Source organism: Schistocerca nitens, chromosome 6, assembly GCF_023898315.1.
Source record: "Schistocerca nitens isolate TAMUIC-IGC-003100 chromosome 6, iqSchNite1.1, whole genome shotgun sequence".
In the NCBI taxonomy this organism is placed as follows: Eukaryota; Metazoa; Arthropoda; class Insecta; order Orthoptera; family Acrididae; genus Schistocerca; species Schistocerca nitens.
The window spans coordinates 446,065,376-446,090,472 of NC_064619.1; the positions used below are offsets into that span (position 1 = coordinate 446,065,376).

General features: G+C 43.9%; 1 protein-coding gene across 3 annotated transcripts in view; it reads left to right on the plus strand.

Annotated features, from left to right (window-relative positions):
• Nucleotides 1–11,194, plus strand: part of LOC126262314 (probable beta-hexosaminidase fdl) — an 880,573-nt gene extending 869,379 nt beyond the window's left edge. For all 3 annotated transcript variants that reach the window (XM_049958865.1, XM_049958867.1, XM_049958866.1), the window contains exons 10-11: nucleotides 1,994–2,239; nucleotides 7,921–11,194. In XM_049958865.1, coding sequence (XP_049814822.1) covers nucleotides 1,994–2,239; nucleotides 7,921–8,172 — 498 coding nt within the window. In that variant the 3' untranslated portion in view covers nucleotides 8,173–11,194. The remainder of the gene's footprint in view (nucleotides 1–1,993; nucleotides 2,240–7,920) is intronic.
• Nucleotides 11,195–25,097: the final 13,903 nt, after the last annotated feature.

The window sequence follows — 25,097 nt, forward strand, 5'->3', positions numbered from 1 at the left end:
TAGCGTTGCTGCCTCTGGATCACGGGATCCCGGTTTCGATTCCCGGCCGGGTCGGGGATTTTCTCTGCCCGGGGACTGGGTGTTTGTGTCGGCCTCATCCTTTCTTTATCATTCGTGACAGAGGCTAGATGGGACTGTGAAAAAAATTGGACTGTGTGAAAATTGGGACTTTGTATGGGCGCTGATGACCGCGCGTAGTTGAGCGCCCCACAAAACCATCATCCAACACAGTACAGTCCAATTATTCTTTAGAATTAATAGCTAATTCCTTCGTTGTTTCCTCTAGGAGGTGAAAGATTTTTGATGGGCTGCAAAGAAACGCAACAAATCCTACTATACGAGGAGTGTTCAAAGAGCAGCGTGGAAATGGTACTTTCGCGTGAGGGACTGCACTGTTTTTGACTGAATTTAACCCCGAATGCCATTTTCTTTTTAAATGCAGCCTTGCAGTGTCTCACTGTGGGCAATATAAAGTCGGCTTAAAATGCGAGGTCTTCAACCCATTCTCCACGTTCTAATTTTTATTTCTATTCTCCTTTTCCCTTAATAAATTGAACAATAGCAAGTTGTAAACCACAGAAATCATTCCAGGCATGACTGTTGATACAACAAACGTAATTCGCAGTAATGTGTGTCTCCGTACCCTTCGTTCAGTTCCACCGAAAACTGTTAAACTGACTGTGGAATCATACCTGCTACTTCTCCACAGTTGACACTCGTACCACCACGTACTCCACGCCTGCAAATGTAGCGCAGAATGCAATGTACAGAACAATGAATGTCGTCTGCCAACCGTTGTAATTTTTTACTTTCGTCGTGAACTGAACCCTCATTTTTTTTGTATGGCGTTGAAAATGCCATTCCGTAGAAAATTTGCGATATCCGTCGATTATGCGACTGCGCAATAGAGATTGAGAATTGTCATCTCTGCTGTTACTTGCATTCATTTTTAAAGGTCTGTGGAGATACTTCGCTAGATTGCCTCTTTGTGTGCAGTCAGTGGACCCGCGAACAAATAGCGAAGGGTAACAGCGCTGACACAACGATTCTGCCGAACAGAAGAGTCTCATCCCGGCCGAAAAAGACACACCGCAGTGCTAAAGGAAATATCGCGTTGTACCGAGTACTTCTGAGAAGGACCGCTCGCGTGTTTAGCTGAAAGTTTACGCGTTTGCCTACCACGCAGCGGGACCGGGTTCGATTCCCTGCCGGGTTGGTGATTTTCTCCACTCGTGGACTGTGTGTTGTTATCGTTATCCGATCACCACCGACACGCAAGTTGCCTAACGTGGCGTCACCTGAAATAACGCTTGCAACCCGGCGGCCGAACTTCCCCATATAGACTCCCGGCTCACAGTGCCACACTAGCAGCATTTCAGTGTGTGTGTGTGTGTGTGTGTGTGTGTGTGTGTGTAGGACGACCGAGCAAAGCAGAGAAAGGTAGATCTTCGGCCTCCAAGTGCCGCGCACATTGTGTTCGCGAGTACTTTGGGACGCTGTGGCAGGCAGTGTTGTAGAGAAGTAGCAGGGGTCTTCCAGGAAAGGCCACTACCCTCCACCTACACCCCCCCCCGCCACACACACACACACACACACACACACACACACACACACACACACACACACACACACACACACACACACACACACACACACACCCCACACACACACACACACCCCCCCCACACACACACACACACACACACACACACACACACACACACACACACACACACACACACACACCACACACACACCACACACACACACCCCACACGCACACCGCGCACACCGCGCACACACGCACACACACACACACACACACACACACACACACACACACACACACACACACACACACACACACCGCGCGCGCGCGCGCGCGCGCGCGCGCACACACACCACACTGCTCGCTCATCAGTTTGGTGGTAGACTTAAGGTGAGTCGTACAGTTGGTGCTGCAGCGCTTGATGGTGTATTTTGTTGTGAGCAGGTGTGGGGCGGCAGCAAGTGGAACGAGACGCTACCCGTGCTGCTGGCGGGCTTCCGCGCCGTGGTGTCGCACGTGGACGCGTGGTACCTGGACTGCGGCTGGGGCGACTTCCGCAGCGGGGGCCCCGGACCCTGCGGGCCCGTCTCCACGTGGCAGACAGTCTACTCACACCGGCCGTGGGCCGCCTTCCCGTCGGGCGCGCGCTTCAGGCTGCTGGGCGGAGAGGCCTGCCTTTGGTCCGAAAAGGTCAGCCGACAGAACTAAACAAACCTGTCTGGTTGTTGTAAGTAGGCTGTTTAGGTTTCAATGTTGGTAACGCCACGTAGCGCTCTGTATGAAACCCACTGACTGCTGTGTGAAGGCTGTGGTTGGTTTGCATTGTTGGAGTGCATGCTATTGTAGTGTTGGGCAGTTGGCTGTTAACAGCGCGTAGCGTTGCGCAGTTGGTGAGCCGCCAGCAGTGGTGGATATGGGGAGAGAAATGGCGGAGTTTTGAGAGCGTTCGATTTGGACGTGTGTCCATCAGTTGTTGCTGTTTTCAGTCCTGAGACTGGTTTGATGCAGCTCTCCATGCTACTCTATCCTGTGCAAGCTTCATCTCCCAGTACTTACTGCAACCTACATCCTTCTGAATCTGCTTAGTGTATTCATCTCTTCGTCTCCCTCCACAATTTTTACCCTCCACGCTGCCCTCCAATGCTAAATTTGTGATCCCTTGGTGCCTCAGAACATGTCCTACCAACTGGTCCCTTCTTGTCAAGTTATGCCACAAACTCATCTTCTCCCCAATTCTATTCAATACCTCATTAGTTATGTGATCTACCCATCTAATCTTCAGCATTCTTCTGTAGCACCACATTTCGAAAGCTTCTATTCTATTCTCTTCTTGTCCAAACTATTTGTCGTCCATGTTTCACTTCCATACATGGCTACACTCCATACAAATACTTTCAGAAACGACTTCCTGACACTTAAATCTAAACTCGATGTTAACAAATTTCTCTTCTTCAGAAACGCTTTCCTTGCCATTGCCAGTCTACATTTTATATCCCCCCTCCTTCGACCCTCATCAGTTATTTTGCTCCCCAAATAGCAAAACTCATTTACTACTTTAAGTGTCTCATTTCCTAATCTAATTCCCTCAGCATCACCCGACTTAATTCGACTACATTCCATTATCCTCGTTTTGCTTTTGTTGATGTTCATATTATATCCTCCTCTCAAGACAATGTCCATTACGTTCAACTGCTTTCCAAGTCCTTTGCTGTCTCTGACACTTACAATGTAATCAGCGAACCTCAACGTTTTTATTTCTTTTCCATGGACTTCAATACCTGCATTGCCTCGTGCCCGTCAGTCTCACGATCTGACACTGCTGAATTTCATTGCATGTGGATTTATGGACTGCATTGTTAACAGAGCAAGTATTAAAGGTCAGATGGATCAGAGGTCACATATCCACGCCACAGTAGAAGCTGTAACACCTGTCGTGCTTATGAACATGTGGCCAGCAGTGGAGTACCGTTTCGATATCTGTGGAGCTACAAACGGATGCAACGTTGAACTGTGCCTCAAAATGTTTGAGCTGCTGTGTACAATGTCGGACAAATAAACTTACAAATTTTAATAGGTACTGAAATATAAACGTTTTTGTATTCTCTTTCTGGGAGACCCTGTGTTTACCCCAAGGAAAAAGCAGAAAATTGCACACACTATACCCCGTCAGTCAAAGTTCAGAGGCTGGTTTACTGAAAAATAAACAAATGTCAACAAGATGGATTAAATGCTTAAAGAGTTCCAAATAGTCTCTATTCTCCTCCTCCTCCTCCTCCTCCTCCTCCTCCTCCTCCTCCCCCCCCCCCTCCCTTCCCGGCCGCCTGAGTGCCATGCATGGAACGTTCATACAACCATGTGAAAGTTAAATGTCCTTTTTGCGATGATGGTGCTCAGCTCACACTTAACATTTTCTTCAATATCTGTTATGTCGTCAAAGCGTTTGATCCTCCATTTCAATTTTTAGCCTTTCTCGTTCTGTGGTGGGTTCATATCGATAAGTCTCGTCACCTGTGATTTTTTTTTCCCAGTTTTGCACATCAATCAAGTCGCGGCAGGTGGCCATGTCTTTTTTTGGGAAGTCAAGGTGTGCGGGACAAACTTTGCATAAACTTCTCTTCTTCAAAACATTGTGACTTGAACGCCTGACTTGGAGTTCTTGCCCCACTGTGACTTGTCACAATAGGGTTGACACACTACGGGCGCACATTCATTCTTTAATACTGCCTTGTCACGACTGACTGGTCGCCTGCGCATCTGTTGTTTACAGTTGCCAGTTCAAACTGCCGCCGTAGTTCCTGCTCTGATGTCCCTTGTTACCAGGAATAAAATAGTCTCAGAACTTCCAGGATAGACGCTGTAGATGCTCTGACTGCGTTGATAAATGGGTTATTCGGCAGCTGTTCCTACGAAATTGTGAACAATACAAGGAAATATCAACTATGTTAGGGCTTCACAATTTCTATTGTACAGAAATGAATTCCAAAGCTAGCAAACCTTCATACAACGGGAGGGTATGGGGTTGGGGATGGCATTTGGACAATGGACTGAATGGTGATGTTTAAGATGTCCGGTATATCACTCAGCTCTGTTCATCCTAGAGGTGGTTTGTTCAGGGTATGACGATGACCCGGATTTACTTATGACCTGTTAAAATCTCAGTCTGTGACACAGTGAGAGAGCATTGTGTGTAAAGTTGCAAGGTAGTACACTAATGTTCGTGCATTATATCCTTCTACAAACAGGTTTTTCTTTTTCAGTTTTTCTCTTTCACTGTCGCTTGATGACAGCTGATAATCGCATTCATTGTGTTAGTTACAAAGTACGTGTGAAAGACATAAAATTCATTTCATACTACATACACTGCAGGCGTATACAAATGTTAACATTAATAATGTCTAGGGTGATAATCATTCTAGAAAAATTAAGATTAACTGTTATCCCCATCATGATCGCAGTATGAACGATATCTTAATGGAGTGGTATGTAGTTTTCAATAAGTTTAAGGAGAAACTTAAATCATTAACATTCTGCTGTACTTGTTTCTCATGAGTTTCGCAGCTATAAACAAGTCTAGTTTACTCAACGATCTTCGCACTTATTTACGATCATACACACGAAAGTACTTAAAGGCTAGTAAAAAATAAAGAAATTCTTATGAAACTAGCATTCAGCCTATGGCCCACAGTGTCAGTTCGAAGCTGTGCGCACCCTACTGTCTCATCACCGTTCATGCTGCGTATTAAGACTATGGATCCTAATCTATACGAGATTCCAGTCCAGTTCTAGAGAATGTAGCTGTAGGTGTGATGGTAACAGCAAAGCGAATACCATTTTCTCGCCAAATTTTGTCAATAGAACGAAGAGATGGCTGGTGTTCTGTAATTAACGCCAGAAGTTTGGCTATCATCGTTCCTGTGTATTTTTGTTTTTGTCCATTTCTATATGGCTGTCCGAAGTCTTCCTGTTAAGCATAGAGAACTCGAATAAAATTCTGCAGTCACAGCAATGAAACGTCGTTAGACAGTACTCTTGGCGCAGTCACTTTGGAACATTTATTCAGTGTAGTGTTCGTCTTTAAAATAAATAAATGGCTACTTTAATTATGATACTTCATAGTTCGTAAAAAATCTAATGTAAGATGTTTCTTCCGCAAGTACGTTCTCTCGTGTGTAGGTAATGACTCGTTCATTGTGACACCTTTTAAATTCAAATCCTGGTCAGTTTTTCTTTGCTAGCTCGGAATTTAATTTTGTGATAAATGCTGCGAAGTTTATTGCAAAGAAGGCATTTTTTGCATTATTGATAGTACTGAGCAAACAGCTGGCCGAAAAATATCTGTATAGTCAATAAAAATAATTTTAAATTGATTCTGGTCGTATGTGAAGTATGTTAGCGGCAAGAAAAATGAATGCCTTCTCTGCGCGATAGCAATGGACATACCATCGAAGACAGTGCTGCCAAAGCAGAGTTGCTAAGCACAGCCTTCCGAAATGCCTTCACAAGACGAAGTAAATATTCCAAAATTCGAATAGAGAAGAGCTGCCAACATGAGTAACGTAGAAGTAAGTATCCTTGGAGTAGTGAAAGAGCTTAAATCATTTAATAAAAAGAGTCTTCTGGTCCAGACAGTATACCAATTACGTTCCTTTCGGAATATGATGATGCATTAGCTCCATACTTATCATGTACAACCGTTTGCTCGACGAATGATCCGTACCCAAAGACAGGAAAGTTTCACAGGTCATAACAATATTCAAGAAAGGTAGTAGGAGTAATCGACTAAATTACAGGCCCATATGGTTAACGTCGATATGCAGCATGATTTTAGAACATATATTATGTTGGAACGTAATTAATTACCTCTAAGAAAACGGTCTATTGACACACAGTCAACATGGGTTTAGAAAACATCGTTCTTGTGAAACACAACTAGCTCTTTATTCACATGAAGTGCTGAGTGCTATTGACAAGGGATTTCAGATCGATCTCGTATTTTTGGATTTCCAGAAGGCTTTTGACACTATACTACACAAGCGGCTCGTAGTGAAATGGAATATCGTCTCAGTTATGTGACGGGATCTGTGATTTCCTGTTACAGAGGTCACAGTTCGTAGCAATTGATGGAAAGTCATCGAGTAAAACAGAAGCAATTTGTGGCGTTCCCAAAGGTAGAGTTATAGGCCCTTTGCTCTTCCTTATCTATATAAATGATTTGGGAGACAACCTGAGCAGCCGTCTTAGGTTGTTTGCAGAGGACGCTGTCGTTTATCGACTAATAGTCATCAGAAGATCAAAACAAATGCAAAACTATTTATAAAAAATAACTGAATGGTGCGAAAGGTGGCAGCTGACCCCCAAATAACGAAAAGTGTGAGGTCAACAACATAAGTGCTAAAAGGAACTCATTAAACTTCGGTTACACAATAAATCAGTCTAATCTAAAAGCCGTAAATTCAACTAGATAGCTAGGTATTAAAATTACGAACAACTTAAATTGGAAGGAACACACAGAAAATGTTGCGGGGAATGCTAACCAAAGACTGCGTTTCATTGGCAGGACATTTAGAAAATGTAACAGACCTACTAAGGAGACTGCCTACGTTACGCTTGTCCGTCCTCTTTTAGAATTCTGCTGCACTGTGTGGTATCCTTACCAGATAGGACTGACAGAGTACATAGAAAGTCCAAAGAAGGGCAGCACGTTTTGTCTTACAACAAAATAGGGGAGAGTGTCACAGAAATGATACAGAATTTGGGCAGGACATCATTAAAAGCGTTTTTCATTGCGACGGAATCTTCTCACGAAATTCCAATCACCAACTTTCTCCTCGAAAATATTTTGTCGACAGCGACTTACATAGGGAGGAACGATCACCACGATAAAATAAGGGAAATCAGAGCTCGTACGGAAAGATATAGGTGTTCATTCTTTCCGCGCGCTATACGAGATTGGAATAATAGAGAATTGTGTAGGTGGTTCGATGAACCCTCTGCCAGTTACTTAAATGTGATTTGCAGAGTATCGATGTAGATGTATTTAGTCTGCTTTGCAGCAGAGACGTGAATCCTGCTTCACTCGGCATTAAATCCCTCCTTCCATAATTTGCACACAACTGAGTTACTTAACTTCCACTTACCCACATAAGCTTATACATTGTCACCTTCCCTATATGAACTACCACAGTTAACTACTACTCGCGGTCAGTAACGCCGGCAGTAGCAACGATTCTCTCCTCCCCTCCCCCTCCTCGGACAGCTTGCCCCACTCCCTCACCCCGCCCCCCACCCCCATCTCTCGTGACCAGATAGCCAATTCGCTTTGCCGCGTATCACAGTGAGAATGTGCTTCTATCGTTTTGTTGTCTCGGCAGGTGGACGACCAGACGCTGGACGTCCGGCTGTGGCCGCGCGCGGCGGCGCTGGCAGAGCGGCTGTGGAGCGACCCTCCGGCGGGCGTGCACCCCGACCTGCCCCCGCCGGGCAGCCCGCGGCGGGACGAGCCGACGCTGCGGCGCGCCTACCAGCGGCTGTCGCACCACAGGGAGCGGCTGGTGGCGCGCGGCGTGCGCGCAGAGGCCATGTGGCCGCGCTACTGCCACCTCAACCCCGGCGCCTGCTTCTAGCGACAACGGAACTGTCGTGTGCTCGGTGGTTACTAAAGGTGCAGGAACGAAACACTGCCACCTTCATTTCAGTGTGCAGCTCAGTGAAACTTGCGCATGTTTTTTTTCTCCTTAATTCCGTGCTCCGATCTGCGAGTTATATGTAGCATGTTAACTAGTGGTGGGATGAAAGTGTAATGCACGTTACACGGACACGATTGTTAGACTGCTTCCGATTTCATTAAGTGGGACCAACAACGAAATAAAGGAAAATCTTTGTGATATGTGGCAAACATTCTGTGATGTGGTTTTTAATGTCGATAATGTGAAGAAAGGTGCATCTTAACTCGTCACTGTTGTTGTGCAGGGTGAACCCGAAGTCTAACAATTTTTTATGTTGTTTAGGGGTACTTTGAGTATTTCGGTGTAAGGGACCCACTGTATCTGGTGGCCCTTTACTGAATGACGTTGAGGTAATGATTATTCGGCTTATTACCCCTTCCCCGCAATTACCTTTGCTTCAGTGTAAGTAGCTCCAAAACTGTGGAAGTGTGTAACATGTAATCACTAAAACGGGCAAAAGAAAAAGAATTCAACGACGTTCAGAAGGAACAGGACTGAAATACTGCAATGTGAGTGCCGCCGCTGCGGGAAGAGCTCAGCAAAGCATCGTGCTGCCACTCTTCCATTGCATTCAGTGACTCATACATCAGCTGCATATTGGCCACCTCTTCATCAGTAAAACTATCAGTTTGGCTGTGTATCACTTCTGACGTGCAGCCATCACTGCAGGGGAAAACAACAAACTATCAGTGCCCTAAAAAAGCTTAAGAAGGAAGAGTATAGTGGACATTACTATTATCGACAGTAGGTACCATGAGAGAGGGAACAAGTATGTTTTAAAAAAAATACCGTCGATATTTACAACATTTGCACTATTGTGCAGATTTTTCAGTACAAATGTCTGGGATTTACCATGGGGTGGGTCCAACTGCCTATTAGTATCGATTTTCATCTGCAAAATTGCCCTCCCCCTCCCCCTTCCCCATTTCCTCTTGGATATGTGAGAGTTGTGTAGTATTTGTATTTCTAGAGTTTAGGTGAGTGTAATGGATGTGTGTACAGGATAGTTTTATGTTTTGTGTTGGGGGGGATTGATTGCGGGGAGGGGGGAGCTGCTGACACATAGCCAACCCTTCAACACAAAAAGTGCATCTAACTTCCCAACAGTGTCACATGCACTCATATCATGAGACTGTGGAGATGTACGTATGGAATTTAATCCAGAACAATGGCGCAAAGCTTACTGATAAACATCTGTTACGCCACAATCTCTCCCCCTTACTGGCCTAATACTGACAGTGAAGATTTTTATCCTCCACGGACATTCAGACAGACTTAACAATGTCTAGCGCCACAGAACAGCGACAGAGGTTGGTCATATTTTCAGTGCCATACAGAAACAAGATAAATGTGGGTAAGCAATCGAAATGCAAATGTTATACATTGATCCACCAGAGCAGACAGATTCCTCAAACCAAAATAATACTACAAAATTTCGTAAGTTGTTAGAAGACATTCACCGAGTTCGTGTTCACTCTGAGAAAGGTGTTAACTTGCCTTCCTATTTACACTGATGTGTATTGCAAAGCAAATAGCTGAGTGTAAAAACGCGTGGATCCAGTACCAGATGATGTCTTCATAACCCTAGATTTCATGGCAATGGCAGCAGTCATGGGCAGACATATGGACAGAGTGGGCTCTAATGCAGCTAGGGGCTAAGTAACATAAAGACCCTCTATATCGGTATCAGAGCACGAAAATGGTAGACATCTAATTGTTTACAGAATAGCTACCATCACAATTGGATAATAAGCTTTATAGCATCTCTGGTGTTTTTGCTTTTACCGTTGCCATATCACTCCGCTACTGCAGGTGCTGTTTACCACAGCTGCAGCTAGTAACTTTCATTTTGATTTATTATAATCGTTCCTGCATGTGGCGTATTTAACTTGAGCAACAGAATGTAAAGCTAGCATCGAAAATGTACAGAAACGTGATAGGGCTATTATGACCTAACAAAGGGACCATCATTATGAATATTGAGGTGGTCAGATGAGTGTAGTCAGTATGGAAAAGACCAACTGTAGCTGCCACAGGTTTATTGATCATGCAGATAAACAAAGTGCCTAACGTTTACCAAAAGATGCACAGCCGAGGCGATATGCATACAATTGCCCATGTGAATCCTGACCTGCCCTGCCCTGTTCTCGTTGTCACCCACTGTGGCCAGAAAAAATGCAGCGCCAAGAATCGCTTCATTAGTTCATTTCGGAGCCTACACACAGCACAGCACAACACGATTTAGTAATAGCAAGTACAGTGCTCAATACAGTATTGTTAGATTGGCAATGATCCGATAGAAAATACTGGCCATCCAAAGTATTAAAAATTCTCTCTGATTAGAGTTATGGACCCAGCGGTCAGGAACAGTTACACATACAGTATTTCTCTAGGAATTCGTCAGTAAATTATTCTATACCTAGAATGTCGTCTTTGACACTGCATTTGTATACATTTTGTTCAAAGAGAAATACTACCAAGGTACTGTTTGTCTAAATTCCCATTTTCTGGATAAAAAGTGACGTGAAAGTTTTTAACTTATGCTATAAGCAGACAGGCAATGGGAGTCTCACAAGACACTTAACTGCATAGCAAGCGGTGAGCTGGGATATTTCCCATATGTGCGGCATTTCGTCCAGTTTATGCACTTAGTCATGAAAAGAACAAGTAACGTGAATTTGTACTTAACGACGCCTTTAGTCACTTCACAGAATGTTAGTTTTATTGTGGTGGTACTGTTACCAAAGAAACGATTGGGCGTCGTTGTCATAAACTTCCTCTGTTGCATGCCCTTATTTGAACACTGTGGTAGGTGCACTACAACCAGGAATTTCAGTGCAATTAAATGTATTTTTGTACATACATTTTTGTAAATAATTTTATAAATTTATCTATTAAATACTCTATTTTTCATACAAAATTTTTGTAATTATTAATATACCAGTAATCCACGAGGATATATTCCACTCCTTTCCCTAGTTACCGAGCGAGGTGGTGCAGTGGTTGGCACATTCGACACGCATTCGGGAGGACGATGGTTCAAACCTGTGTCCCGCTATTAAGATGTAGGTTTCCTCGGATTTCTCTAAATCGCTCCAGGCAAATGCGGGAATGGTTGATTTGGAAGGGCAAGTCAGATTTTCTTCCCTATTTTTCCCTAATCCGAGCTTGCTCTAGGTCCCTAATGACCTCGTTGTCGATGGGTCATCAAACTCTAATCTGCTCGTCCTGCTTTACTTCGTTATACAAATAGGACTATAATTTGAAGCATTTGTGTAGGCAAATGCAGTTCGCACTGCCCACACCGCTGTGACCTAGTAACTGGTGTTAGTCCAGATGTCCCTGCACTCAACGGATGGTTTTACTGGGTAGTAACAGATTCAAAGAAGTTGTGTGGGCATGCTGCTGCAACCCACAGGTTACCGCTATGATTGGGTGCGTAATTATTCTGGCCGAACTGCATCTCATTACTGAGGATGACACCTGCCAGCAATACGATTTTTGTAATTTTGTATATTTATATTACGTTAAGTTCAGAATTAAAATATGTCAGCAAAAGCTGGATTTAAGGTTTTTACGGTGGGCCATGTGGCTTACTCAACATCAGAGAATGTGTTCTTTGTTTTTGTTCAATCCGAATACCTACACAATTTATATTTAAAACTCAAATTTAAATATCAAATTCATCCAATATATGCTAATTAACACACACATTTAATAATTTTATATGAAAAGTTAGTCTTCTTGTTTCTAATTACGTATCACACGTATTGCAAACAAATTCATAATTTGTAAAAGACTGACAAATATTGTTTGAATTTAAAAACTTAAATATGAATAATACCTTATAAAATATCGATTTTTATCAATACTATAATTTTGCATGTGATACTCTAATTAGAAACAAGTAGTTAATAAAATTATTAGATACATCTTAATTAGCATATTTGATGAATATTTAAATGACATAGGTATTCGAACTGAACGAAAAAATAAAACTAAAATTTCCATAGCAAGATTCTAACCAACGATTCATTGATTAACCAGTTTCCATTATTCAACGGTAGCCGTCGTGAAAAATCGCTAAAATTTTGGAGAATTAAACACGCTTGGAGAACTTCTAAAGCAAAGTTTCTCGAAAGATTTTCGCGAACTGTAACGGAACTGCTTTTGGTGATAGACAAGAGTTCTGAACTTAGCGTACCATAAATACAAAAAATTACAAAAATTTGACTGCGGGGTGGTATGCTTGTAAGACTGAGACAACGTTCCATTAGAGAGCTCCTAATAGCAGGCGGTGGTGTCCCAGGTGAAATTTATCGAAAAACGAACATAGTCACGGTCTGTGCTGATGTTAGAAACCTAATACTTAGTATACAATGGTAAGTCTGGTGGACCTGGGAAAATGTAAAAGGGGTGGTGATATCTGTGTTACGGGTCGCTACATCGACAATCTGAAACCAAACATTATAATTATCTGAACTCGTTAACACTGTGAGGTATAGCGCCACCCAAGGAAATTTGGAACGAAGATAGATATTTGTTCTTAGAGTAATAAGGTAGGTACTGCGTGTATTATTGTGGCAGAACTTGTGAAACTCACAATAACACATCAGCCATATAAACTACATTTAGCGTCTTGAGGTTTTCGCATGTTCCCTAAAACAATGGATGGCTTTTCATGGGACAGACTGCTGCTATAATGATGAAATGCGTACAGTAGTGAGGCCCTGGTTGCAGAAACTGTTTTGTGGCAATTTCATGAAACTTGTTTATCGTTAGCAAAAGTATATCTGGCAGCTATCTAGAAATGAGTGCAATTAAAGAGGAAATTATTACTAAAATATTCCCACCCAGTTACTGTAGATTTCCTGGCTATAACATATGATGCGATGTTGTGCTTTTATCTCGTAACTAGCATTGTACATATAACATTTTTTCCGGCATTTTAAGTCTGTATCATTACAGTTTTACCTGCTAAAAGCTTAAATTGTCCTTTTGCGCACACTGTGCACATAAAATAATCCATTATATGTGTAGCAAATGTTATAAATCAGATATATTGATACTAGCTGTCTACGGCAGTTCATTAACCGAAATAGGTTAGTAAAATATGCTTGATTTATCAAATTATTACCTACATCATTATCATTCATGAAGTGTTTCCTAGAATCTTACAAATAGTTATGAGATCGTATGTATAGCATCTGGAAAACTGGAAGAGTTGGAGGGCGCACTGAAACTTTCGAATCGGACTGTAGTGTTTCCGTTTGACACATTGGTAACACATTGTCCTGACATAATGGTTAAACAGTGGTATGAGGAGCCAAGGGCATGTAGGATAATTATTTTAGATTTTAGAATAATTTAGTAAGCATTACTTCCCATAATCAGGAACTGGTGTAACAGAAAACTCCCTAAAAATAATGTACCACAGCCTGGCTTGCCTAATTGCTCAAAAATGGGTTTCAATGGAAAATTAAACAAAATGCAAATTTTACACTAGGATTCCCAAGCTGTTGTTAAAGTTCCACAATGAAACTGTGCTATCATCCCATGAAAATATTCCTGAAACGTAAACCTTATTCTTGGTACTATCTTCCCAAGCTCTCCGATGTTTACACAGATGACCTACAGCATTGTGGCCTTCTGCTTACAAGGGAACCTCCCCATCGCACCCCCCTCAGATTTAGTTATAATTTGGCACAGTGGATAGGCCTTGAACAACTGAACACAGATCAATCGAGAAAATAGGAAGAAGTTGTGTGGAACTATGAAAAAATAAGCAAAATATCCATAGGCAACATCAAGGATGATGTGAGCACAGGAGCGCCGTGGTCCCGTGGTTAGCGTGAGCAGCTGCGGAACGAGAGGTCCTTGGTTCGTCTTCCCTCGAGCGAAAAGTTCTTACTTTATTTTTGCAAAGTTATGATCAATCCGATCATTCATTGACGTCTCTGTCCACTGTAATAAGTTTAGTGTCTGTGTTTTGCGACCGCACCGCAAAACCGTGCGATTAGAAGAAGAAAGGACGTGCCTCTCCAATGGGAACCGAAAACATTTGTTCCAGGAAAACACGTCTGATATATTCTATACGACACTGGTGACGGCTTGTGCGTCAAATGACTGGAAGATGATGTCGACCCACCTAACTTGCACACTTGGCGAATGGGTAAAAAGATTCTTCTACCTTGCGCGATTTAGGTTTTCTTGTGGATGTGATAATCACTCCCAAAAAAGTGATCAAAACATAAGTGTGTCACATAAATTGCAACAAATGAATGCAACAGTTTCACAGTATCACAGTTTTCTGTGCTCTGTCAAAACATGTTTTTAACGTTTTCAAATTTCTCCGTGTGTAGACCGTCAAATACTGCATATGTCCAAGCAAATCTGAACATGTCCTGGAATTTTGGAGAGCGAAGTTGATTGTGTGAGTGCCTGAACTCTGATAATTGTCTGAAAATAAAAAAATTAAACTTTTCACTCGAGGGAAGACTTGAACCAAGGACTTCTCGTTCTGCAGCTGCTCACGCTAACCACGGGACCACGGCGCTCCTGAGCTCACAATATCCTAAATGTTGCCTATCTTGAACATTGACTATTGTTAGTATATTTTGCTTATTTTTTCATAGTTCCACACAATTTCTTCCTGTTTTCTTGCTTGATCTGTGTTCAGTTTTTCAAGGCCTATCCACTGTGCCAACTTATAACTAAATCTGAGGGGGGTGCGATGGGGAGGTTCCCTTGTTAGAAGCGTGTTAGTCCATCTTTAGACTGCAATACAGCAGAGATTCTGCTTCGCATGGATTCAACATGTCCTTGGTAAGTTTCCGGGTGTACATGGTAGCAGATGTCTAGATGTACGAGGGCGTTCAATAAGTAATGCAACATACAGGGTTATTACAAATAATTGAAGCGATTTCACAGCTCTACAATAATTTTATTTGAGATATTTTTCACAATGCTTTGCACACACATACAGAAACTGTTTTTTTAGGCATTCACAAATATTCGATATGTGCCCCTTTAGTGATTCGGCAGACATCAAGCCGATAATAAAGTTCCTCCCACACTCGGCGCAGCATGTCCCCATCAATGAGTTCGAAAGCATCGTTGATGCGAGCTCGCAGTTCTGGCACGTTTCTTGGTAGAGGAGGTTTAAACACTGAATCTTTCACATAACCCCACAGAAAGAAATCGCATGGACTTAAGTCGGGAGAGCGTGGAGGCCATGACATGAATTGCTGATCATGATCTCCACCACGACCGATCCATCGGTTTTCCAGTCTCCTGTTTAAGAAATGCCGAACATCATGATGGAAGTGCGGTGGAGCACCAGCCTGTTGAAAGATGAAGTCGGCGCTGTCGGTCTCCAGTTGTGGCATGAGCCAATTTTCCAGCATGTCCAGATACACGTGTCCTGTAACGTTTTCTTCGCAGAAGAAAAAGGGGCCGTAAACTTTAAACCGTGAGATTGCACAAAACACGTTAACTTTTGGTGAATTGCGAATTTGCTGCACGAATGCGTGAGGATTCTCTACCGCCCAGATTCGCACATTCTGTTCACTTCACCATTGAGAAATGTTGCTTCATCACTGAAAACAAGTTTCGCACTGAACGCATCCTCTTCCATGAGCTGTTGCAACCGCGCCGAAAATCCAAAGCGTTTGACTTTGTCATCGGGTGTCAGGGCTTGTAGCAATTGTAAACGGTAAGGCTTCTGCTTTAGCCTTTTCCGCAAGATTTTCCAAACCGTCGGCTGTGGTACGTTTAGCTCCCTGCTTGCTTTATTCGTCGACTTCCGCGGGCTACGCGTGAAACTTGCCCGCACGCATTCAACCGTTTCTTCGCTCACTGCAGGCCGACCCGTTGATTTCCCCTTACAGAGGCATCCAGAAGCTTTAAACTGAGCCTACCATCGCCGAATGGAGTTAGCAGTTGGTGGATCTTTGTTGAACTTCGTCCTGAAGTGTCGTTACACTGTTATGACTGACTGATGTGAGTGCATTTCAAGCACGACATACGCTTTCTCGGCTCCTGTCGCCATTTTGCCTCACTGCGCTCTCGAGCGCTCTGGCGGCAGAAACCTGAAGTGCGGCTTCAGCCGAACAAAACTTTATTAGTTTTTCTACGTATCTGTAGTGTGTCGTGACCATATGTCAATGAATGGAGCTACAGCGAATTTATGAAATCGCTTCAATCATTTGTAATAGCCCTGTATTTTGTTCAGCCAGCTTCTGTTAGAAAATGCAGAAATTGTTGTGTGACATCGTGGAATATTCCCGCTTCAGCCCATACAGTCTCACGAAATTCCGATAGGTGGCGACCCTATGCGTAGCCTTCAAAAAGGTGTCTGTAACGGAGGAGCATTCCAAGCAGAGAGGTCATTGAGCTGCTTTTGGCGGAAAACCAGAGAATCGCATATATTTGTAGGCGCTTGCGGAATATCAACGGAGACATGACAGTGAACAAAAGCATGGTGAGTCGTTGGGCAAGGCGTCTGTCGTCATTGCAACAATGTCGCACAAATCTGTTCAAATGGCTCTGAGCGCTATGGGACTTAACTTCTGAGGTCATCAGCCCCCTAGAACTTAGAACTACTTAAACCTAACTAACCTAAGGACATCGCACACATCTATGCCCGAGGCAGGATTCGAACCTGCAACCGTAGCGGTCGCGCGGTGCCAGACTGTAGCTCGTAGAACCGCTCGGCCATTCCGGCCGGCGCAAATCTGTTAGATATCCCGCGCGCCGGCCGGCTGCAAACAGCTATCTCTCCTGCGATGTTAGAACGTGCAGCCACTCTCACTCGAAGTGCTCGACAGATCAGTCAAAAACCTTGCTGCACTTTCTGTTGGTGTTACTAATACAATCGTCCACCAGTTGGAACACTCAAATGTTTGTGCACGCTGGGTTCCTCGCATCCCAACAGAAGACGATAAAGAGCAACATAGGACCATCTGTTTCGAGTTGTTTGCGCGTTACGAGGCTGAACGTGCCAATTTTTAGTCGAACGTCGTCACAGGCGATGAAATGTGGGTGAATCACTTCGAACCGGAAACAAAAAGATAATCCACGGAGTGGCACCTCTCCTCTGAAGAAAAATTTCAGTGCCGCACCCTCAGCCGGTAAAGTCATGGCGTCGACCTTCAGGGACTCTGAAACGGGTATTCTGTTTCTCATCCTCCCTCATGGTGGAACGATGAAATCTGAAGTGTATTCTGCTACCCTCTGGAGATCGCAGAAACGACTTAATCGTGTGCGTTGCCACAAAAATGCGAACGAACTTCTCCTTCTGCATGAGAAAGCAAGGCCTCTCATAGGTCTGCACACCAGAGAGGAACTCACAAAACTTAATTGGACTGTTCTTCCTCGTCCATTTTACAGCCCAGATCTCGCGCCTTCCGACTTCCATCTGTTAGGCCCAATGAAGGATGCACTTCGTGGTATGCCGTACGAGGATGATGGGAGGTTATTCATGCAGCAAGATGTTTGGCTCCGATGTCGATCAGTAGAGCGGAACCCTGCAGGCATACAAGCCCTTTGAGTAAGGCCATCCCACTGAAGGGAAATCTTTTGAAAAACGGCATTTTGTAGCGAAAAGAGTGGGGATTAGACGATGTATTGAAATCCTGAGTTAAACTAACCAGCTTTCAGAAAAAAGTGTTGTATTATTTATTGAATTGCCGACGTAGACGTCTACGCACAGTTCACGCAATTCTCGGAAATCGCAAGCCTGTGACTTACAGGGGGAGGAGCTGGCGCCCGATAGTGTCTGAAATGTTTCGTCAGATTCAGATCAGGAGAACTGGTTGGATAAGAGATCAGGGTAGCAAGATTCTGGCTTTCTGACGGATAGTCATCCGGCTAGATGATGCCATCCCTGTCGGGGAAGACGTAAAGCGTGAAGCGACACAGGTGATCTCGAATAATGTACTCGTGGTCCACAGTTGTCATGGCGCCTTTCATTGTTACCACAGGCTTCATGTAAACCTCGATGAATGCTCCCGATAGTGTAACACTGTCCCACCAGCCTACACCCATGGCGCGATGCGTGTTCAGAACAGCCTCCCACCTGGATGGTTTGGTACTTGGATTCGACCGTTGACCTGGTGTAAGAAGTGATTCATCAAACCAGGCGAAACGTTTCCTTTCAGCCACGGTCCAATCTCGATCTTGAGCCCAGTGCACTCGTAACTGATGTCGTTGAGTCAACATGGGAACACGTAGTGTCGTGTGCTGTGAAGCCCCTATTAAAAGAACGTGCACGGAATGATGTTATCTGAAACACTCGGACATGCACCAGCAATGTAATCCGTCGACAGATAACAGAGATCGCCACTTATCATGCTTTACGGACCAGGCAAGCCTTCAACTTCCACGTTCCGTGACGATGGGTGGGCGTCAAACACCTTGTCGCCTAATCTTAGTGTCACTGTCCTTCAGATACTTATGATAGATGTTGTAGACAGCAGCACATGAACAGCCGACCAGCTTGACTGTTTCAGAGATGCTAGTCTTCAGGGGCAAGGTCATAAAAATGTTCCCTTTGTCAAAGTTATTCAGTGGATTTCCCCACTTGCGCCAACCAAATCACTAGAATGATTCCTTATTCGTCTCAACTCCAGTTCTACACCGTGCTTGACTATTATAGTTACAAATGAAAGGAGTAAAGAATGAAACAAGTAAATAATGGTAATAAACACACCCCTGCTGTTAACGCAACCACTTCCAGGACGGGAAGTGAGTTGGTCTCTTTCGTATAAGTTAATTTCCCAGATTGTGGTAGCATAAAGCCTCAAACCAAAGGATCCAGTCCAAGGGCGGCAAAAAAGAGAGGAAGTAAAACTATTCTCATTTGTAATTTAAATTATTGTAAATGCTGATTATTTGTATCTCATATGAAACCATATTCCTCGACTTTAAAGAGTTTGAATAAAAATTAGCTTCAGGCCAAACGTTCATACTTGGTTAACGGTGTCGAATGACTGTGTAAGTATTTAATGTTCATAAAGAAAAATTTTGTAAAAGGTCGACTTTTTAATAATAAAATGAACTATATAACACTTAAGGTGCTCGATCGTTGTCACGAAACAAGTCACTTCCAAATTAATTTAAACGGCCAGAAATTGATTTAATTACAACAGCAGAACTGAGAGGCTTGTCGTTTTACTGAATAAAACAAGTTTAAAATGCAACATTCCAACAATTATTTTTAGCAAAAAGATAGCCCTGGTACAACACAGACCCATATCGTGTCAAAGCCAGAACAAGAAGTGTAGCATATTTCTCACATATCTGAGAACAACCATTGGTATAAATCAGTGTGTTAAAGATATGTGCTTTTGCGAGACTCTGCTTTTGCAAAGACACAACCAAAACAGTTTTTTTTGTTCATTCAATGGCACTGACTTAAACAAGCGAACATTTTAGCTAAAATTACATTAGTGGCTGTTACGTGGCGCTCCACATGCAGGAATATCATTTGACATTGTTACTATTATGTATCTTCAGGGTTATTTAATTAGTCACGAGAGTTCACCCTTATGTCATTTGATAAAGACGTGTAATAGGAGATACGCTGGCCCCCATATCGAATGTACCTGGTGGATTGACGAGTGATCGGCGTGATGGACAGCCTTCAAATGGTTTTCAGGCGGTTTCTCATATCCGAAAGGATTTTTACTGGGTTGGTTCCCATACTCCCCCTCAGATACACGCTACGCAAACATCTATAACACCTCACATTTGCACGTAGTGCTTACGCCGTACGCAGACAGATTGGGTACAAAGCTGGGTGTATAAGAGACTGAAGACCTTAACTGCTTGATCTCCTTAAAAACTTACTCAGAATCCTATTAAAAATAGGCTTCGAAAATGGTTGATTTCCGTGATACGACGTACGCACAAGTGTAGTCGTGCTAATGTTACAATATTCTTAATGCCTAGGGCTACATTTATTTCGAAACACCGAAAACGAGGCGTAAAGGACAGAGTGGTAAATTGCCTTCGACTGATTTTATCATTTCGAATACCTTAGTTCTCGTAAAAGCGTTTTGACAACAAGTATGTCGATCGTGGTTCGCCAATATTATGGCCTCCTGGAACCTGTAGGACTTCTTTGTGTTCTGCTATTTAAAGATTTTGGTATATTCCAGCGCTGTTGACAGTGTTGATAAACGTGTACTGGCATCAAAGATGAGACGTAATGAAGTCTGGCTTCACATGAATGGTGACCACGTGGAACATTTCTCGTAATATTTGTTCTCAAGAGCGTAATTGTATTATATGTAGATCGTCGGGGCTCTTTTGTAAGTTGTTCACATACTCAGTCGTAACACGTCGTATCCGGGAGACCATTGGTTTCAGGATCTATTTTGCTAGAATTATTTGCTTGTTTCGCGCTTTACTCGCCCACATTCGTTTTTAGCTACGAGGGTGTGTTAAAAAGTAATGCTTCCGAATTTTTAATGTGAAATCTCTTAAAGGCTTTTAAATACAACAAACGTCATTAACATTCTGAATCTTTATTCTTCATGTCTACAGGTTTATTTCCCAACATAGTCACCCTGAAGATGAATACATTTCTCCCAACGAGAGATCAATAAGTTGATACCGTCACTGTAGAACGTTTGACTTTGTTGACGGAGCCACATCACCTCTGCTTGTACTGCTTCATCACTACAAAGGTCGTCCGCCCCCGGTAGCTGAGTGGTCAGCGCGACAGAATGTCAATCCTAAGGGCCCGGGTTCGATTTCCGACTGGCTCAGAGATTTTCTCTGTTCAGGGACTGGGTGTTGTGTTGTCCTATTCATCCTCATTTCATCCCCATCGACGCGCGAGTCGCCGAAGTGGTGTCAAATCGAAAGACGCACTCGGCGAACGGTCTACTCGGCGGGAGCCCTAGTCACACACTATAAAAGTCGTCAAAGGTGTGTATGAAGTTTTGGAGCCGATGAAAATCGAATGGCGCCAAGGAGCGTGTGCTTCATGTGTGGACTAACTTTCCGAAATCGAAACGAGACTACAGTTTCTCTCTCTGACATAGTTACGTTGCACACAGCAGTGTTACACGCTATAATTTGGAGCCCTCTAGCAGCACAGAGCTGCAAATGTCTACATCTACATACATGATCTGCAAGCCACCATACGGTGCGTAGCGGAGGGTACCGTGTGCCACTACTAGTCATTCCCTTCGCTGTTAAATTCGCATATAGAGCAAGGGAAAAAAGACAAACTATACTTCCATACGAGCTCTGATACATGAGAAGTAAGTCTGCGGCAGTAGAATATTTTTACTGTCAGCTTCAAAAGCCGGTTCTCTAGATGATCTCAATAGTGATCCTCGAAAAGAACATCGCCTTCCCTCCATTGATTCCCATTTGAGTTCCCGAAGTATTTCCGTAAAACGTGCGTCTCGAACCTACCAGTAACTAATCTTGTAGCCGGTCTCTGAATTGTTTTAATGCCCTCGTTTAATCCGACCTGGTACTGATCCCAATCACCCGAGCAGAAGTCAAGAATAGGCCGCACCAGAGTCCTATACGTGGTCTTCTTTACACATCAACGAAACACACTTAATATTCTCCCAATATACCGAATTCGACCATTCGCCTTTCCTACCACAGTTCTCACATGCTAGTTCCATTTCATATCGCTTTGCAAAGTCACGCCCAGATATTTAAACGACGTGTCAAGCAGGCCACTACTAAAGCAGTATCCGAACATTATGCATTTGTTTTTCCTACTCATCTGCATTTTTCTACATTTATAGCTAGTTGACATTCATCATACAAACTAGAAATTTCGTCTGTCCTCTTTTTCCCTCCTACAGTCACTCAGTTTCGGCACCTTCCCGTACACCACAGCATCATCTGCAAACAACCACAGACTGCTGCCTACCCTGTCCACCAGTTCATTTATGTATACAGAAAACAACAGCGGCCGTATCACATTTCCCCGGGTCATTCCCGACAACACGCCTTTACCTGAACACTTACCGTCGAGGAGAACGTACTGGATTCTATTGCTCGAGAAGTCTTAGAGCCACGCACATATCTATGAACCTATTCCGTATGTTCGTACCTCGGATAACAGCCTACGGTGGAGCGTCGTGTCAAATGCTTTTCAGAAATTTATACGTATGGATTTCCGAGAAGCATTTGAAGCCGTGCACCACTACAGACTGTGAAATGAAGATATGAAGAATAAAGTTGTAGAACGTTAATAATCTTTTAAATGAAAGGCTTCAAGAGCTTTCACATTCAGTTCGGAGTAATTACTTTTCAACACGCTGTCGTACAATAGTCACAACAGCTATACATGGTAGGCATAATGAAAATGACACGGAAACCACGAGACTGAAGCGGAATTGAGTCCTGTTAATGAACAGGGGAACTGAAATGTAATTTTTTGCCTGAGTTAAAGCGTTCAGACGAATTTTCGCTTGTTGAGTTCTGCCGGTGATTTCTGAGCGAAGGCAATCAGGACTTTTGGATCCGCAGTTTCTTCTTTCTTCAACTGAAGCCTCGCTCGAATCACCTCGGTCCCGAGAGTTCCGGAACCTGTACATGAAATTGGAATAGAGATGAACTTAAACATCATTTCCGCCCTTTTTATTGCTGATGAAAACAACACATTGCCAGTTGTATCACTATACAGCGAGACTTTCAGAGCTGGTGGTCCAGACTGCTGTACACACCGGTACCTCTAATACCCAGTAGCACGTCCTCTTGCATTGATACTTTCCTGTATTCGTCGTGGCACATTATCCACAAGTTCATCAAGACACTGTTGATCCAGATTGTCCCACTCCTCAATGTCGATTCGGCGTAGGTTCCTCGAAGTGGCTGGTGGGTTACATCGTCCATAAACAGCCGTTTTCAGTTTATCCCAGGCATGTTCGATAGGGTTTGTTTCTGGAGAACATGCTGGCCACTCTAGTCGAGCGATGTCGTCATTCTGAAGGAAGTCATTCACAAGATGTACACAATGGGGGCGCGAATTGTCGTCCATGAAGACGAATGCCTCGCCAAAATGCTGCCGATATGGTTGCAGTATCTATCGGAGGATGACATTCACGTATCGTACAGCCATTACGGCGTCTTCCATGACCACCAGCGGCATTCGTCGGCCACACATAATGCCACCCCAAAACAGCAGGGAACCTCCACCTTGCTCCACTCATTGGACAGTGTGTCTAAGACGTTCAACCTGACCTGGTTGCCTCCAGACACGTCGCCGACGATTGTCTGACCGCGCGGTTTGAGGCGTCGTGTCACGGACTGCGCGGCCACTCCCGCCGGAGGTTCGAGTCCTCCCTCGGGCATGGTTGTGTGTGTTGTTCTTAGCATAAGTTAAAGTAGTGTGTAAGTTTAGGGACCGATGACCTAAGCAGTTTTGTCCCTTAGGAATTCACACCTATTTGAACATTCGATTGCCTGGTTGAACGCAAATGCGACACTCATCGATGAAGAGAACGTGATGCCAATCCTGAGCGGTCCATTCGGTATGTTGCTGGGCCCATCTGTACGGCGTTGCATGGTGTCGTGGTTGCAAAAATGGACCTCGCCATGGACGTCGCGAGTGAAGTTGCACATCATGCAGCCTATTGCGCAAAGTTTGAGTCGTAACACGACGTCCTATGATTGCACGAAAAGCATTATTCAACTTGGTGGCATTGCTGTCAGGGTACCTCCGAGCCTCAATCCGTAGGTAGCGGTCATCCACTGCAGTAGTAGGCCTTGGGCGGCCTGAGCGAAACATATCCTCCACGCCCGAACAACATCGCTTTGGTTCACTCCGAGACGCCTGGACGCTTTCCTTGTTGCCGGCCGTGGTGGCCGTGCGGTTCTAGGCGCTGCAGTCCGGAACCGCGGGACTGCTACGGTCGCAGGTTCGAATCCTCCCTCGGGCATGGATGTGTGTGATGCCCTTAGGTTAGTTAGGTTTAAGTAGTTCTAAGTTCTAGGGGACTGATGACCTAAGATGTTAAGTCCCATAGTGCTCAGAGCCATTTGAACCAACTTTCCTTCTTGAGAGCCCTTCCTGGTACAAAGTAACAATGCGGACGCGGTCGAAACGCGGTATTGACCGTCTAGGCGTGGTTGAACTACAGACAACCCGAGCCGTCTAGCTCCTTCCTGGTGGAATGACTGGAACTGATCAACTGTCGGACCCCCCTCCGTCTAATAGGCGCTGCTCATGCATGGTTGGTTACATCTTTGGACGGGTTTAGTGGCATCTCTGAACAGTCACAGGGACTGTGTCTGTGATACAATATCCACAGTCAACGCCTATCTTCTGGAATTCTGGGAACCGGGGTGATCCAAACTTGTGTGTGTGTGTGTGTGTGTGTGTGTGTGTGTGTGTGTGTGTGTGTGTGTGTGTGTGTGTGTACATCCGAAAATCCCCATCAGTATTTCGAAGAGCCGTTACATACTCTCTAGAGTAGTGTTTGATGCACAATGTCTGGTGTCCGTATTGTAACACGTTTCTTTCACCAAAATGTTAATGCTAAATGGTATGGTTCAAATGGCTCTGAGCACTATGGGACTTAACATCTATGGTCATCAGTCACCTAACTAACCTAAGGACATCACACAACACCCAGTCATCATGAGGCAGAGAAAATCTCTGACCCTAAATGGTATGTCCAGAAACTGTTTAAGCTTTATGTGAATCAACTATCAGAAGATGAACGACTGTATGGGTATTTTCAGGAAAAAAGGAGCACACGCCGATTTTGACAGCCTTGTCACGAGTGCACGAGGTGTTCCGTGAGGAGAGGACACTCAGCAGAGGTAGTGCAGTCTCCTGG